A 15,756-nucleotide genomic window follows, 5' to 3' on the forward strand; every position below is an offset into this window, starting at 1 on the left:
GCTACACCAAACACCCATGCCAGTTCTTGCATCTTAAACTTTTTCTCTCCTATTATTTTTTAAATGTTATTATTTTATTTATTAAAGGCAGAAACACAGTAAATCTGTGTCCAAGATTGAATTGACAGGGACCCATGTACTTGAGTAATCTGCTTCCTTCCCTGTGTGTTGGCAGGAAGCCGGAATTGGGAGTGGAGCCAGAACACAAGCTCAGGTACCCCAGTGTAGGATGAGGGCCTCACAGGCAGACCCTTAACCACTGTGCCAAATGCACACACCTCTGTTCTCATTTTAGTTGAATGTCCTGTAGGGTTACATTTGCTTTTCCCTATTACGATATCAAGGGGGGCCAGTACTGGCATCCCATATGGGTGCTGGTTCTGGTCCTGGCTGCTCCACTTTTGAGCCAGCTCCCTCCTGGTGCACCTGGGTAAGAAACAGAATATGGCTCAAGTGCTTGGTCCCTGCACCCACATGGGAGACCCCGAAGAAGCCTCTGGCTTCTGGCTTCGGATTAGTGCAGCTCTGGCCATTGCGGCCATCTTAGGAGCAAACTAGTGGATGGAAGACCTCTCTTAACATCTCTCCCTCTCTCTGTAACTATGCCTCTCAAGTAAATAAATAAATCTTTTTTTAAAAAAAGATATCAAGGATATATGTTGGCTAAATTTTTGTTTTTCTAATTTCCCTAAAGTAAACATTTTCAAATAAAGTAAACCTACTTTCAAATAACACTATACTATTTCTTTGGCAGTTCATGTATCTTTTAACAGAATATTGCTAACCCTTACCTTCTGTCTTATATATGCTTTCTCTCATCCTTTTTTTAATTTAATTTTATTTTTTTAGTATTTTTGACAGGCAGAGTTAGACAGTGAGAGAGAGCGATACAGAAAGAAAGGTCTTCCTTTTTCTGTTGGTTCACTCCCCAAGTGGCTGCCACAGCCAGTGCCTTGCGGCTGGCACACTGAGCCAATCCAAAGCCAGGAGCCAGGTGCTTCTCCTGGTCTCCCATGCAGGTGGAGGGCCCAAGGACCTGGGTCATCTTCCACTTCCTTCCCAGGCCACATCAGAGAGCTGGACTGTAAGAGGAGCAACCTGGACAGAATCTGGTGTCCCAACCAGGACTAGAACCTTGGGTGCTGGCGCCTCAGGTGGAGGATTACCCTATGAGCTGCTGCGCTGGCCCTCTCATTCCTTTTAGCAATTAGAAAGAAGTTGGATCAATCCTGATCTTTATTGATACTATCCTTTTGAATAAACATTTATCTATTCAATCATGGGAATCAAGTAAATACGTTGCTGTACTTTCATTTGTTTTCAAGCACATCCTTTTATTTACATATTCTGACATTCAAAACCTCTCTAATGAATTCATTTCTTGTTGTTTATTTATTTGAGAGACAGAGACAGACAGAGGGTTCCTTTTCACTGATTCACTTTCTAAATGTCCACAACTGCCAGGAAGGGATCAGGGCTAAAGCTGGGAGCTGAGGACTCAATCCAGGTTTTCCATGTAGGTGGTAGGAACCCAGTGACTTTTGCTATCACCACTGCTTTCCAGGACCAACGCTAATAGGAATCTGGACTCGAGATCAGAACCAGGAACTGAACCCAGGTACTCCATTGTAGGCCATAAGTTTTAAACTACTAGGTTAAACACCCGTCCCCAGTCTGCTTTTTGAGCTGAGACACTTAGGCCCAAGGATGAACACCTTGCCTATAATTTCACAGCATTAGTAATGAATAAAGCAGTATAAGCATGACAGGGAGATGTGGCACACTGTGGTAGCCAACACTTGAGATGCCTGCATCCCATATTGACATGTGTAATTCATGTCCTGGCCACTCCACACTTTTAATCCAGCTTCCTGCTAATGCACCTGGGAGGCAACAGCTTGCAACCAAGGATGCAAAAGGAATTTCTGGCTCCTGGCTGGATTCAGCCTGGCCCAGCCCCAGCTATTTCAGGCACTGGGAAATGATCCAGTAGGTGGATCACCTCTATGTGTCTGCTGTCACTCTTTCAAATGAATAAACAAATGTTAACAAAAACAGTTATAGTCATCCTGTGTAAGTTCCAAGCTAGCTTTCCAATAGTGGCTTTTGTAGAATACCAGACAACCCAGTTGTAAATCATACAGATGTCTTACTGGGAAAGGCAACCTTGATTTGTTGATGATTTTAAGGTTATTTTTAACTTAAATAACACCTAACTGCATTAACAGATATTGGCTAACTGCTTTTTTATACATTGTAATTGGGACTGTTTTCTTAATTTGTTTTTTTCATATAGTTTATTGTTAGTATACAGAGATGCATCTGATTTTTTGAATTTAAACAATGTTTGATTAACATATACTACGTGTATATTATAGGGTACCATGCAATATTTACATAAATACATAGCATAAGCTGATCGAGCCAGGCAACTAGTCTTTCTGTTGTCATTATGTATGCGTGTGATTAGAGCCTACCAGGTCCTCCATTCTAGTTTCTTTTTTTTTTTTTTTTGACAGGCCGAGTTAGACAGAGAGAGCAAGAGTGAGAACGAGAGAGAGAGAGAGAGAGAGAGAGAGAGAGAGAGAAAGGTCTTCCTTCTGTTGCTTCTCTTCCCAAATGGCCGCTATGGCTGTTGCGCTGCAGCCGGTGCGCTGCACCTATCCAAAGCCAGGAGCCAGGTGCTTCCTCCTGGTCTCCCATGCAGGTGCAGGGCCCAAGCACTTGGGCCATCCTCCACTGCCCTCCCAGGCCACAGCAGAGAACTGGACTGGAAGAGGAGCAACCGGGACAGGATCCAGTGCCCCAACCAGGGCTGGAATCCAGGATGCTGCTCTACAGGCAGAGGATTAGCCAAATGAGCCACAGCGCCAGCTACATTCCCAGTTTTTTATGTAGTGTATCATATTGAAAACTGTAGCTACCACAGTGTGTTGTCTACATAGGAACTTAGTTTTTCTGTCTCACTCTCTAATCCTTCCTCCCTCTATCCCCAGTCCTCATCCTTTGCAATCTCAAGTAGTCACAATTCTAAGTTCATATCCACTTTTTTTTTAAAGCTTCCATATATGCAAGATTTATTTCTTTTTGTTGACTACTTTCATTTAAATTAACTATCACCTTGTTTGATTCATTTTGTAGCAAATAATACTTCATTCCTTTTAACTGTTCATTGTTCTGTTGTCCATCCATCCATTGATGGACACCTAGATTGGTTCCATATCTTGGCCACAGTCACTACCGTTGTAGTCAACAGGGGGAAGCAAATACCTTTATGATATGCTGATTTTATTTCTTTCTGATATATACACAGGAGTTAAATAGTTGTATTATGTTTCAGTTTTTTGTTTTGTTTTGAGGAATGACCATGCTGTGTTCTATAATGCTTGCACTAACTTGCATCTCATCAACATTGTATAAAGGTTTTCTTGATTTTCTCACTAGCATTTGGTATTTTTGAGTTTTTTGGAGTGAGGTGATAGCCTCAGTTTGTATTTATTTGCATTTCCATAAAGACTAGTTATATTTCATATTTTCCCACCTATTGGTTGACCATTAGTATTTCTTCTTATGAGTGATGTCTACTCAGGCCCATTCTCAATCCTTAGCTATATTTATTGGTGTTTTATAATTTTCCCAGTTCTGCATATTTTCTGGATATCAGCCATTTCCAGAATGCATAGTTTGCAAATTGTTACCCCATTCTATTGGTTCTGTCTTCACTCTGGATATTGTTTCCTTTGTTGAGAAGAACCATCTTACTTTGATCTCAAATTCATCTACTTGTGTGATTTTGGAATCTTCCAAAAGCCCATGCCTATGCCAATTTCTTATAGAGTTTTTTCTAAGTTTTGTTAGGTTCAGTTCTTACATTTAGATCTTTGACTCACTTTGAGTTGATTTTCATGTAGGATAAGAGAGGAGGGATTCTAGGTTCTGTTCTGTCCATATGAATAATCGGTTTCCCCTGGACCATTTACTAAAGAGACTATTCCTTCTCTTGCATATTAATGTTGTCTTTGTTAAAGTTCCATTCCCTTAGATGTTAGAGATTAGATTAATTTCTGGGACCTCCATTCTCTGTCACTGGTCTGTGCATCTGTTTTTATGATAGTGGCTAGCATCCCTCTGTAGTATGTCTTGAATTCAGATATTTTGATACCTCCAGACTTCTTCTGTATCTCAAGATCTCTTTTTGTTTAATTCATGTGAATGTTAAGTTTGTTCTTTTCTAGTTATGTGAGGAACTTCATTAGCATTTGTTGGAAATTGTGTTGAATCTATAAATTACTTTGGATAGCATGGAAATGTTATGAATTCTTCCAATCCATGAACTCGAGAGATCTTTCCATTGTTTTTCCTTCAGTTTTTTTTATTAATGATTTTTAAAAAAAATATTTATTTATTTATTGAAAGGCAGAGATACAGAGTGGCAGAGGTAGAGATAGAGCTCTTCCATCCACTGGTTTACTCCCATGATGGCTGCAATGGCTGGAGTTGGGATCCGAAGCCAGGGTCCAGGAGCTTCTTCTAGGTCTCCCACGTGGGTACAGAGGCCCAAGGATGTGGCCATCTCCACTGCTTTATGAGGCCATAGCAGAGAGCTGGATCATAAGTGGAGCAGCTGGGACTTGAATCAGTGCCCATATGGCATGCTGGCACTGCAGACAGCAGCTTTATCCACTACACCACAGCACCAGACCCTCATCATGATTTAAAAAAAAATTTTTATTACAGAGGTCCTGCACATCCTGGGATAAATTTGTTCCAGGGTATTTTGATTTTTTGTAGCTATTGTGAATCTTATAGGCTTATCATTTCTTTCTCAGTGAGTTCACTATTGGTGTATGAAAGTACTTCTGATTTGTTTGTGTTCAGTTGGTATCCTGCAACTTTACTAAGTTCCTTCATCAGCTCTAGCAGTCTCTTGGTGGAGTGGGTAGGTGGTTACTCTCTAAATATAACCACTCATCTGGAAATGAAAATAATTGAATTTCTTCTTTCCTATTTTCGCACCTTTTCTTTCCTTCTTTTCTTTGGTTGGTTTTGACCAAAACATTACAGTGTAATTTTGAATAACATGGGAGAGAGTAAGCATCCTTGTGTGGTTCTAGATCTTTTTGGAAATGCTTTCAACTTTTTACCGTTCGGTAGGGTGTTGGCAACATGTTTGTCCTAAAGAGGCTTTATTTTATTGGTGTTTGTTCCTTCTCTAAGTATGCGGTTGAAAGTTTTGCTCATAAATGAATGTGGGGTTTTATTGAATGCTTTTCCTACATCTGTTGAGATTGTTATAATGATGTTTATCTCTCATTCTATTGGAATGAATTATTTGGCTTATCAATTTGCATATTATATTCATTTCCCTACATACCCGGGTTGCTTCTGATTCAATTATGATATCTGAGGTTTTTGATGTTTTTTCTGGGTTCAATTTGCTTGTATTATGTTAAGAATTTTTTTCCTATATTCATCATATATACTGGTCATAATCTTTTTTATTTGTAAGGCAGAGAATGAGATTGAGAGCTTCCATCTTCTGCTTCACTCTGATTTTGGAATCTAGGCAATGTTAGCCTCATAGGATGAATTTGGAAGGTTTCCCTCACTTTCAAATTTTTAGGAGACTCTCACAGATTGGTTTTAGTTTTTTTTTTTTTATAATTAAATAGAATTTAGCAGTGAAGCTGTCTGGTGCTGTTTTGATTTGGAGACTCTTTATTCCTGATTCAATGTTGTTACTCCTTATTGGTGTATTCAGGTTTTCTACATCTTCCTGGTTTAGTTTTGGTAGATTGTATGTATCCAGAAATTAACCTTGTCTTCCAATTTGTTGGTTTTTGTTGCTGTTAATAGTTCCTAGTCATCCATTGTATTCAGTGATGTCAGTTGTAATATCTCCTTTGTTCTCTTTGGTGTTATTTGCTTGATCCTACTTTTTTCTTAATCTAAATCTAGCTCAAAGATTATTAATTTTTTTAAGTTTTTTTTAAATTTATTTGAAAGGCGATTATATATATAGAGAGCGGGAGGGAGGGAAAGATGGAGTGAGAGAGAGAGAGAGAAAGATACCTTCCATCCACTGGTTCACTCTTCAAATGGCCGCAACAGCCAAGGCTGGACTGGACTGTAGCCAGGAACCAGGAGCTTCTTCTTGTTCTCCCATATGGGTGCAAGGGCCCAAGTATTTGAGCCCCTCCTCCATTGCTTTCCTAGGTACATTAGCAGGGAGCTGGAAGTGGAGCATCTGGGACTGCCAGCATCATAGGTGATAGCTTTACCCATTATGCCACAATGCCAACCCCTTGTCTGCCTTTTAAAAAACCAACTCTTGAGGTCAGCGCTGTGCCATAGTGGGTAAAGCTGCCACCTGCAGTGCCAGCATCCCATATGAGTGCAAGTTTGATTCCCAGTTGCTCCTCTCCCAATGCAGCACTCTGCTATAGCCTGGGAAAGCAGTAAAAAATGACCCAAGTGCCCCCTTACCTGCATGGGAGACTTGGAAGAAGCTCCAAGAAGCTCTCCCTCTGCCTCTGCCTCTGCCTCTCTGTTGCTCTGCCTTTCACATAAATAAATAAATCTTAAAAAAATAAATCCAACTCTTCATTTCATTTATCTTTAATATTTTAATATTATTTTATTTTTATTATTTTTATTTGTTTCATTATTTTATTTATTTAATATTATTTTTATTTCTGAGAAGGGTACTTAGCTTGTTTATTTGATACTTTTTTTAGATGTCTGTCCACCTCAAGCATTAGCTATTCATTTCTATATTTCTCTGATAATGGTGAGGACCTTCTAGGTGGCTGCAGGAATTGTAGGCAGACATGAATGTATTACTTTGCTAGGGTTGCCATAACAAAATAACAGGATATGTGTCTTGAATCACAGCAATTTATTTCTCATAGGCTAGAGATTGAACAGTGAAGAGCAAGGTGATAGGAGACTTGGGTTCTTCTGAGGTCTCTCTCCCTGACTATACATAGCCGCCGTCTCACTAGATCCTCACATGGTATTTCTTCTGTCCTAGTGCATCCCTTCTTATAGGAGCATCAGTCTGAATCAGGACTTAACACTTACTATGTCACTTGATGTTAATTCCTTGTTTGAAGGTCCTAGCTCCAAATAGAGTCACATTGGTGGCCTGCACTTTGTGATGTGACTTTTTTTAAACTTTTTTTAATGAATATAAATTTCCGAAGTATAGCTTATGGATTACAATGGCTTGCCCCCCCATAACTTCCCTCCCACCCGGAACCTAAAGATGGTGCCGGCTCCTTTCTCCCGGAAGGACTGGCAAGAAACAAACAACTCCTAATAAGGAGATGGCTGAGCTCCCTTCTGGCTTCCACATTGCTGTACCAATCAATCCTTGCCACTTGGCTGCTTTTGATTGGTGTGCTGATGGCTATAAGAGGGAGGGGAGAGGAAAGGAGGCGGAAGAAGAAGCTTGTTCAAGGTTCCTGAATAAACTGCTTGAAGAAGAGTTCGGTTCGTGTCTTCCTTGCTGGTCGAGGGACGCGACAACTGGTGGCCCGTACGGGGAACCATCTCAAACGCAAACTCAGAACTTCCTGCAGTCAGGGCAGCGCTGGTAATTCCCCCAGGAAAATAAGGTGGGGATCCGCGATAAGAGCGGGCAGTCCTGCAATAATAGCGGGAGGGTAGTTCTGCGATTAAAGCAGAGGAAGTTCTGCGACAAAAGCAGAAGGAGCTCTGACCCATGTCCAGGGAAAGAGCGCAATTTTTGACGATGGGTAATTCACAGTCCCATCAAATTTTTCTGGCGCTGAATGCGCTGCTTCGAGAAAATGGTTTAAAACTTAAGCCTAGTACGTTGCATAGGTTTTTACGTAACTGCGATACCATTGCACCCTGGTATGGGGTTTCGGGAAGCCTTACTATCCCTTCATGGGACAAACTAGGCAGGGATTTGGATTTTACATTTGAACAGGGTAATCTTGAAGGGGGAGTGAGACCAATATGGAAGTTAGTGCGAGCATGCCTCGAGGATGAGCAGTGTAGTGAAGCTATTCTGAGCGGTCAAGCTGCCTTGGAGGAGCTTCAGCAAGAGCGCTCCGAGAGAGCTGCCAGTGAAAAAGGGAAAACTTTGAAGGAGAGTCAGAAAAGAACTAGGAAAAAACTGTACCCCGATCTTTCTGAGTTGTGCAGCCCCTCCTTAGTAAGTAGTACTAGTGCAGAAAGTAGCTCAGAAAGCAGCAGTGAGTCTGAAGAGTGTGGCGATAACAAAGAGTCTGATATAAAGCAAGTACAGAAAATAAATCGGCAAATGAGGAAGTTGCAACTAAAAGGAAAAAAGGAACTTAAGCATGGTACTTTCCAGGGGAACTTAGGGGAGGAGCCTGAAGCCTCTCCTCCTCAGTGTGAGCCTCTATCCGCGCAAGGAAGAGGGCGGACTTTCTGTCCGGGAGCCTGGAAACAGGTTGGTGCGGAGTTGTTAAATGCCTATCCTGTCTTCCAAGATCCGCAAGGGCAGAGGTACGAGGAACCCCTCGACATAAAGATAATCAAATCAGTAGCGGAGTCAGTAAGAGCCTATGGCATCAGCGGCTCTTTCACGCTGGCTCAGGTAGAAAATCTTCAAAGATACTGCATGACTCCAAATGACTGGAGCGGGTTGGCTCGTGCTGCATTGTCACCAGGACAATACTTAGACTTCAGAGCTTTCCTGATTGACTTTGCCAATGAACAAGCGGCAGAAAATGCAGCGGCAGGGAATCCGCATTGGGACAGAGATATGCTGCTAGGCATAGGGAGATTCGCTAACCAGCAGACAGGTTACCCACATGCAGTATATGAACAAGTTAACAAGATAGCCATCAAGGCTTGGAAGTCTATACCCAACAGAGGAGAGGTAGGTCGGAATTTGACAAAGATTACACAGGGACCCACCGAGCCATTTTCAGACTTTGTAGCACGCATGGCGGAAGCTGCGGGTAGGATTTTTGGAGATCCAGATTGCCCCATGCCGCTGATAGAACAGTTGGTTTTTGAGCAGTGCACTAAGGAATGCAGAGCCACTATAACACCATGGAAGAGCAAAGGGCTTCAGGTATGGATAAAACAATGCAGGGAAATAGGAGGGCCGCTATCCAACGCTGGCCTCACTGCAGCAGTCCTTCAAATCACGAAGGGCAATAGGGGATCAGGGAATGCTGGAGCATGTTTCAGCTGTGGAAAAATGGGACATATGAAGCAGCAATGTCCACAAAGGGGAAGAGGCAAAGAACAAAGACAGGAAGGACCAGGAATTTGTCCAAAATGCAGGAAGGGAAAGCACTGGGCCAACGAATGCCGCTCAGTAAAGGACATTGATGGCAACGTCCTTGCTTCTGGCAATGGTGGGGCGTGTCCAAAAAATGGGCAGTGGGGCCCTCGTACCCAGGGCCCGCAAATATATGGGGCATTCGAGAGTCAGCAGCAGGGCCCCCATCAGGACCAGCAGCAGGGGAGGCAAAGTCAGTGGCCCAGCTTCAGACATCCCAGAGACCATGGAGAGCCACTGCAGGCTCCGCAGGCCTGGACCTCTGTGCCACCGCCAGACTCATACTGACACCAAAAATGGGAGTGCAAGCCATTGAGTCAGACTTTCAGGGACCCCTAGAGGAAGGGACAGTGGGATTGTTGTTGGGATGTTCATCCTCTACCTTGAAAGGTCTCATAATTCATCCAGGAGTCATAGATTCAGATTATACTGGCATGGTGAAAATCATGGTTGAGTCCCCTAGAGGTATAACAGCTATTAATCCAGGAAATAGGATTGCACAACTTGTAATCCTTCCTAGCAAGCATTTGCAGTTCAGTGCATCAAAGAAACAATGAGGAAGTGAAGGCTTTGGGTCCACAGGCGTAGATTGTACCTTCTTGTCTTTAGAACTAGACCAGAGACCAACCTTAAAGATAAAAATAAATGGAAAGGACATTCTTGGCCTACTAGACACAGGTGCAGACCGTAGTATCATCGCCTCCAAGGATTGGCCTCCAAAGTGGCCTAAGCAGGCATCCTCACAATCCCTTCTGGGACTGGGATATTCAGAAACTCCTGAGATGAGCACAGTAATGCTGCGCTGGGAGGATGCAGAGGGACATGGTGCAACCTTATGTTTTGGATTTACCTATCTCTTTATGGGGCCGAGACCTTTTGAAAGACATGAACTATAAATTAAGTAATGAATATTCCCGTGTTTCTCAAAAATTGATGAAGGATATGGGACACCATCTGAATTATGGAATAGGAAAATTCTTACAAGGAAGAAATGAGCCCACTGAAGTAGTGCAGAGGCCTCCTCGCCAAGGGCTGGGTTTTTCATAGGGGCCGCTGAGGAAGGTATTTCCATTACTTGGAGGCACGAGGACCCAGTGTGGGTTCCTCAGTGGCCTCTGTCCTCAGACAAATTGGTCGCAGCGCAGCAATTGGTTCAAGAACAATTGAATTTAGGACACATTAGACCCTCTGTATCACCTTGGAATACTCCTATTTTTTGTAATAAAAAAGAAATCCGGGAAGTGGCGGTTGCTACATGACTTGAGAGCTATTAATATGCAGATGCAGGTCATGGGGCCTGTGCAACGTGGGCTGCCTCTTCTATCTACACTTCCACAGGGATGGCCCATAATAATAATAGATATTAAAGACTGTTTCTTCTCCATACCCCTACATACAAAGGATTGTGAAAGGTTTGCCTTTACCTTGCCAGCGTGCAATCATGAGCAGCCTGTGCTTCCGCAGGGCATGGCTAACAGCCCCACAATGTGTCAGCTATTCGTGGGTCAAGCGATTGGGCCTTTACATAAGATATTTTCTTCCTTAAAATGCATCCATTACATGGATGACATCCTCTTAGCAGCAAAAGATGAATTCGTATTAGATGATGGCTTTGCATATTTGATTCAGTTGTTAGAAAGTAAGAAGTTATTTATTGCCCCTGAAAAGGTTCAAAAAGGAAGCAGTGCAACTTATCTGGGATCCCGCATAACTAGTACTCAAATTGTTCCTCAAAAGGTGGAATTGCGCAAAGATAGTTTAAAGACTTTAAATGATTTTCAGAGATTATTAGGAGATATAAATTGGGTTAGGGGTTATTTGAATCTTCCCAATTATGAACTTAAGCCACTTTATGCCATTTTGCGCGGTGATTCGGCATTGGACTCACCACGGTGCTTAACTCTGGAGGCCAGGGAGGCCCTAGAGAAGGTAGAAAAGAAATTACAGGAGGCATTCTTATGCAGAATGAATGAAAATCTGCCATTGTCATTATGCCTTCTCCCAACGCTTAACCAACCTACAGGCCTAGTATGGCAGGAAGGTCTGCTTTTGTGGATACATCCAAGGAGCTCTCCAGCCAAGTCTATTGAGTATTATCCGGCAGCGGTGGCAAAGCTAGCACTGGAAGGTTTGCAACAATGTTTACAATATTTTGGAAAATTGTAGTGTGAAGTGATTGTTCCTTATGATGCCAAACAAGTCAACGTCCTATGTGCTCTTTTAGATGATTGGGCAGTGTTTCGCTATGGGTTCCCAGGCTTTATAGACAATCATTTACCAAAAAGTCCATTGTTACAATTTTTTAAAGAACATCCGGTAGTATTTCCAAAAATTACAGCCGCTGAGCCATTACTAGGTGCTCCAAATATATTTACGGATGGGTCAAAAACAGGCTGTGGGGTTTATATGGTAGAGGGTAATGACCCGGTATTTCATCAGTTTCAGCCAGGCTCACCTCAAGTTGTGGAGTTAAAAATAGTTATTGAGGTCCTTAAGCAGTGCTCTTTTGCCTTTAATTTGTTGTCAGATTCCTTATATGTGGTGAACGCATTAAAGATATTGGAAACAGCAGGGCCGATTAAACCTTCTAGCCCAATTGCATCCCTATTGCATATAGCCCAGCAGTTGCTTTGGTCATGGAAAAATCCCTTTTTTGCTCAGCATATTAGAGCCCACACAGGCATGCCTGGTCCCTTATGTGAAGGCAATGCGCGAGTAGACCTGTGTACTAGACAGGAATTCATCTTTTTTACTACTTCTGTAGAGGCTGCTAAAGCTTTCCATCAATCTTTTCACGTCAACGCACGTGCTTTGCAGCAGAAATTTCATCTTTCCTGCGCAGATGCCAGACAGATTGTACTTGATTGCACTGACTGTGCTGTTACTCGTGTGCAACCTAGTGTTGGTGTAAACCCTAGAGGGTTACTGCCTGGGAGAGTATGGCAGATGGATGTGACCCATGTATCAGAATTTGGGAAATTGAAATATGTTCATGTCTCAGTGGACACGTGCTCAGGCATTATGTATGCCTCTCCCCTCAGTGGTGAATCTACACGTCAGGTGATTGCTCATTGTCTGGATGCATGGGCCACCTGGGGGAAACCCCAGGTGCTAAAAACTGATAATGGCCCGGCCTATACATCTCAAACCTTTACCACCTTTTGCCAAAAAATGGAGGTTCAACTTGTCCATGGATTGCCATACAATCCTCAGGGCCAGGGCATAATTGAGCGAGCACACCGCACACTGAAAGAATATCTTTTAAAACAAAAAGGGGGAGTTGGCTATAGCCACACCCTGAGAGAGAGAATTGCCTTAGTCTTATTTACAATTAATTTTTTAAATTTGGATGTGCATGGGCACTCAGCCGCGGACAGGCATTAGCAACAAGGAAACCCAAGTAGAGGGTTGGTAAAATGGAAAGATCTCTTGATGGGCCAGTGGCATGGCCCTGATCCCGTGCTGGCATGGGCACAAGGTGCTGTTTGTGTTTTTCCACAGGATCAACATGACCCAGTGTGGGTTCCGGAGCGAGCGGTCAGGCGGGTCTGCCACGAGGAGAATCCTGCCGTTGCTTTTGATACTTCTGCCTCAAATGCAGCGGACACTGGTGGAGCAGAGATGGGGAATTCTATCAGTATTCCCAAAGCCGATGCCAGTGATGTATAACGCTCAAGTGTTCCCTCGCTTTTTTGCCACCAATCTTACCTTGGGAGTCCCTTACTTGCCCATGGATACAGATTCTCAATATGCACCTGCAGGAAATTACACCTTAGAAGGCAGTTTATGTTTTTTGATTAGTAATAATATTACTTATGAAAATAGCTCTTGCATAAAGTTGTATAATCAATCTGCAGCCTGGGTAGATTTTCCAACAACCCCTGGATTGGCCAATGCTTCCTGGATATCAGGATGGTGGCCTGCCATGGAGAAGAAGGACCAGGGGTCTACCATTCCTTCTCAGCCACGATGGGCCCCTCGTTGCTATGCCAATCGTGGGGATGGTATCTTGCCGTGGGCGGGATGTCAAGGGCACAATAACATTTGGGCAAAGAAAGGATACTTTACATTTTCTCCCCGGATAAATGTGAGTGGAAATTTTCAGGGTTGTGTGTGACCTCTGTTCAGTATGATAACATGACTCAGGCAGCAAACTACTCTAAACAGTTGTCTCAGATGCTCTTGCAGAATTGGTCCGCGGAATTTGATTACACCTTGAAGCAACTGCGCCTTGCCGTGGTCACCATCAACTCCATGCATGTGGATGTCTCCTTCGCATCTGGATTGTCATCCTGGATCCGCACAGCCGTCTCCAGCCTGAAGGAGTGGGCGGGACTTGGAGGTTTGAAGGGGTTGCTGTTACTTGTTGTGTTATTTTGCCTGTGGTGTTTGTGCAGGATGAGGACAGCTCATCGGCCGGAATTGGCCATGATAGCTCAAGCCTTTTATGCCCTTGAGGCTGGACAATTGCCGCAAGCATGGCTGGCCTTCCTTGAATGCTAGGCATGGGTGCAGGGTGCGAGGTAAAGCACTGCAGAGAGAATGAGCCATTACGTTCTCTGGAAGGCAAGTCTGTCTGCATGTGGGTTGGCATCCCAGATCCCACCCCCACGAAAAGGATGCTGTTCCAGGTGGATGCCTGGCAGTGGGGGACAGACCCCTACCTTCTCCTGTAATCCTTAGATGCCTGCTTCTAAAACAAAAAGGGGGAACTGTGGGGAGCCATTGCACCACGCCCTAAAGATGGCCCTGGCTCCTTTCTCCCAGGACAGGCAAGAAACAAACAACTCCTAATAAGGAGATGGCTGAGCTCCCTTCTGGCTTCCACATTGCTGTACCAATCAATCCTTGCCACTTGGCTGCTTTTGATTGGTGTGCTGATGGCTATAAGAGGGAGGGGAGAGGAAAGGAGGCAGAAGAAGCTTGTTCAAGGTTCCTGAATAAACTGCTTGAAGAAGAGTTCGGGTCGTGTCTTCCTTGCTGGTTTAGGGACGCGACAACCTTCCCCTTTCCCGCTCCCTCTCCCCTTCCATTCACATCAAGATTCATTTTCATTTCTCTTATATACAGAAGATCAGTTTAGTATATATTAAGTAAAGATTTCAACAGTTTTCACCCACATAAACACAAAGTGAAAAATACTGTTTGAGTACTAGTTATAGCATTAAATCACAATGTACAGCACATTAAGGACAGAGATCCTAGCTGGCGCCACGGCTCACTAGGCTAATCCTCCACCTTGTGGTGCCAGCACACTGGGTTCTAGTCCCAGTCGTGGCACCGGATTCTGTTCCGGTTGCCCCTCTTCCAGGCCAGCTCTCTGCCATGGCCAGGGAGTGCAGTGGAGGATGGCCCAAGTCCATGGACCCTGCACCCCATGGGAGACCAGGATAAGTACCTAGCTCCTGGTTTCGGATCAGCGCAGTGCACCGGCTGCAGTGTGCCAACCATGGCAGCCATTGGAGGGTGAACCAATGGCCAAAGAAAGATTTCATCAGTTTGCACCCACACAGAAACACAAAGTGTAAAATACTGTTTCAGTACTAGTTATAGCATTACTTCACATTGGACAACACACTAAGGACAGATCCCACATGAGAAGTAAGTACACAGTGACTCCTATTTTTGACTTAACAATTTGACACTCTTGTTTATGGGATCAGTAATCTCCCTAGGCTCTAGTGATGAGTTGCCAAGTCTATGGAAGCCTTTTGAGTTTGCTGACTTCGATCTTATTCCAACAGTGTCATAGTCAAAGTGGAAGTTCTCTCCTCCCTTCAGAGAAAGGTACCTCATTCTTTGATGGCCCCATTCTTTAAACTGGGATCTCACTTGTAGAGATCTTCTATTTAGGTCTTCTTTTTTTTTCCCGCAGTGTCTTGGCTTTCCATGCCTAAAATAATTTCATGGGCTCTTCAGCCATATCCGAATGGATTAAGGTCTGATTCTGAGGCCAGAGTGCTGTTTAGGACATCTGCCATTCTATGAGTCTGCTGTGTATCCGCTTCCCATGATGGATCGTTCTCTCCCTTTTTGATTCTATCAGCTAGTATTAGAAGACACTAGTCTTGTTTGTGTGATCCCTTTGACTCTTAGACCTATCAGTGTGATCAACTATGAACTGGAATTGATCACTTGGACTAGTGAGATGGCATTGGTACATGCCACCTTGATGGGATTGTATTGGGATCCCCTGGTATGATTCTAACTCCACAATTTACTGCCTGTGCTTCTGGGATATTTACCAAGAAGTCTTTGCCAGTACCTATATCTTGCAGAGTTTCTGCAATGCTCTCTAATATTTTGATGCTGTCGGGTGTAGATTTAAGCCTTTAATCCATGTTGAGTATGCAGGGATGGTTCAACATTCACAAATCAATCAATGTGATTCACCACATTAACAGACTGCTGAAGAAAAACCGTATGATTATCTCAATAGATGCAGAGAAAGCATTCGATAAAATTCA

General features: G+C 43.4%; 1 protein-coding gene across 1 annotated transcript; it reads left to right on the forward strand.

Moving 5' to 3' along the window:
- Positions 1–12,734: 12,734 nt before the first annotated feature.
- Positions 12,735–13,471, forward strand: LOC149121641 (uncharacterized). The gene has a single exon (XM_089315605.1). The coding sequence runs from the start codon at positions 12,735–12,737 to the stop codon at positions 13,404–13,406; it is 672 nt and encodes a 223-aa protein (XP_089171731.1). The 3' UTR covers positions 13,407–13,471.
- The last annotated feature ends 2,285 nt before the right edge of the window (positions 13,472–15,756 follow it).

The sequence above is a fragment of the Oryctolagus cuniculus genome, chromosome 16, assembly GCF_051225735.1.
Source record: "Oryctolagus cuniculus isolate XC-2025 breed Fujian yellow rabbit chromosome 16, ASM5122573v1, whole genome shotgun sequence".
Classification (NCBI taxonomy): Eukaryota; Metazoa; Chordata; class Mammalia; order Lagomorpha; family Leporidae; genus Oryctolagus; species Oryctolagus cuniculus.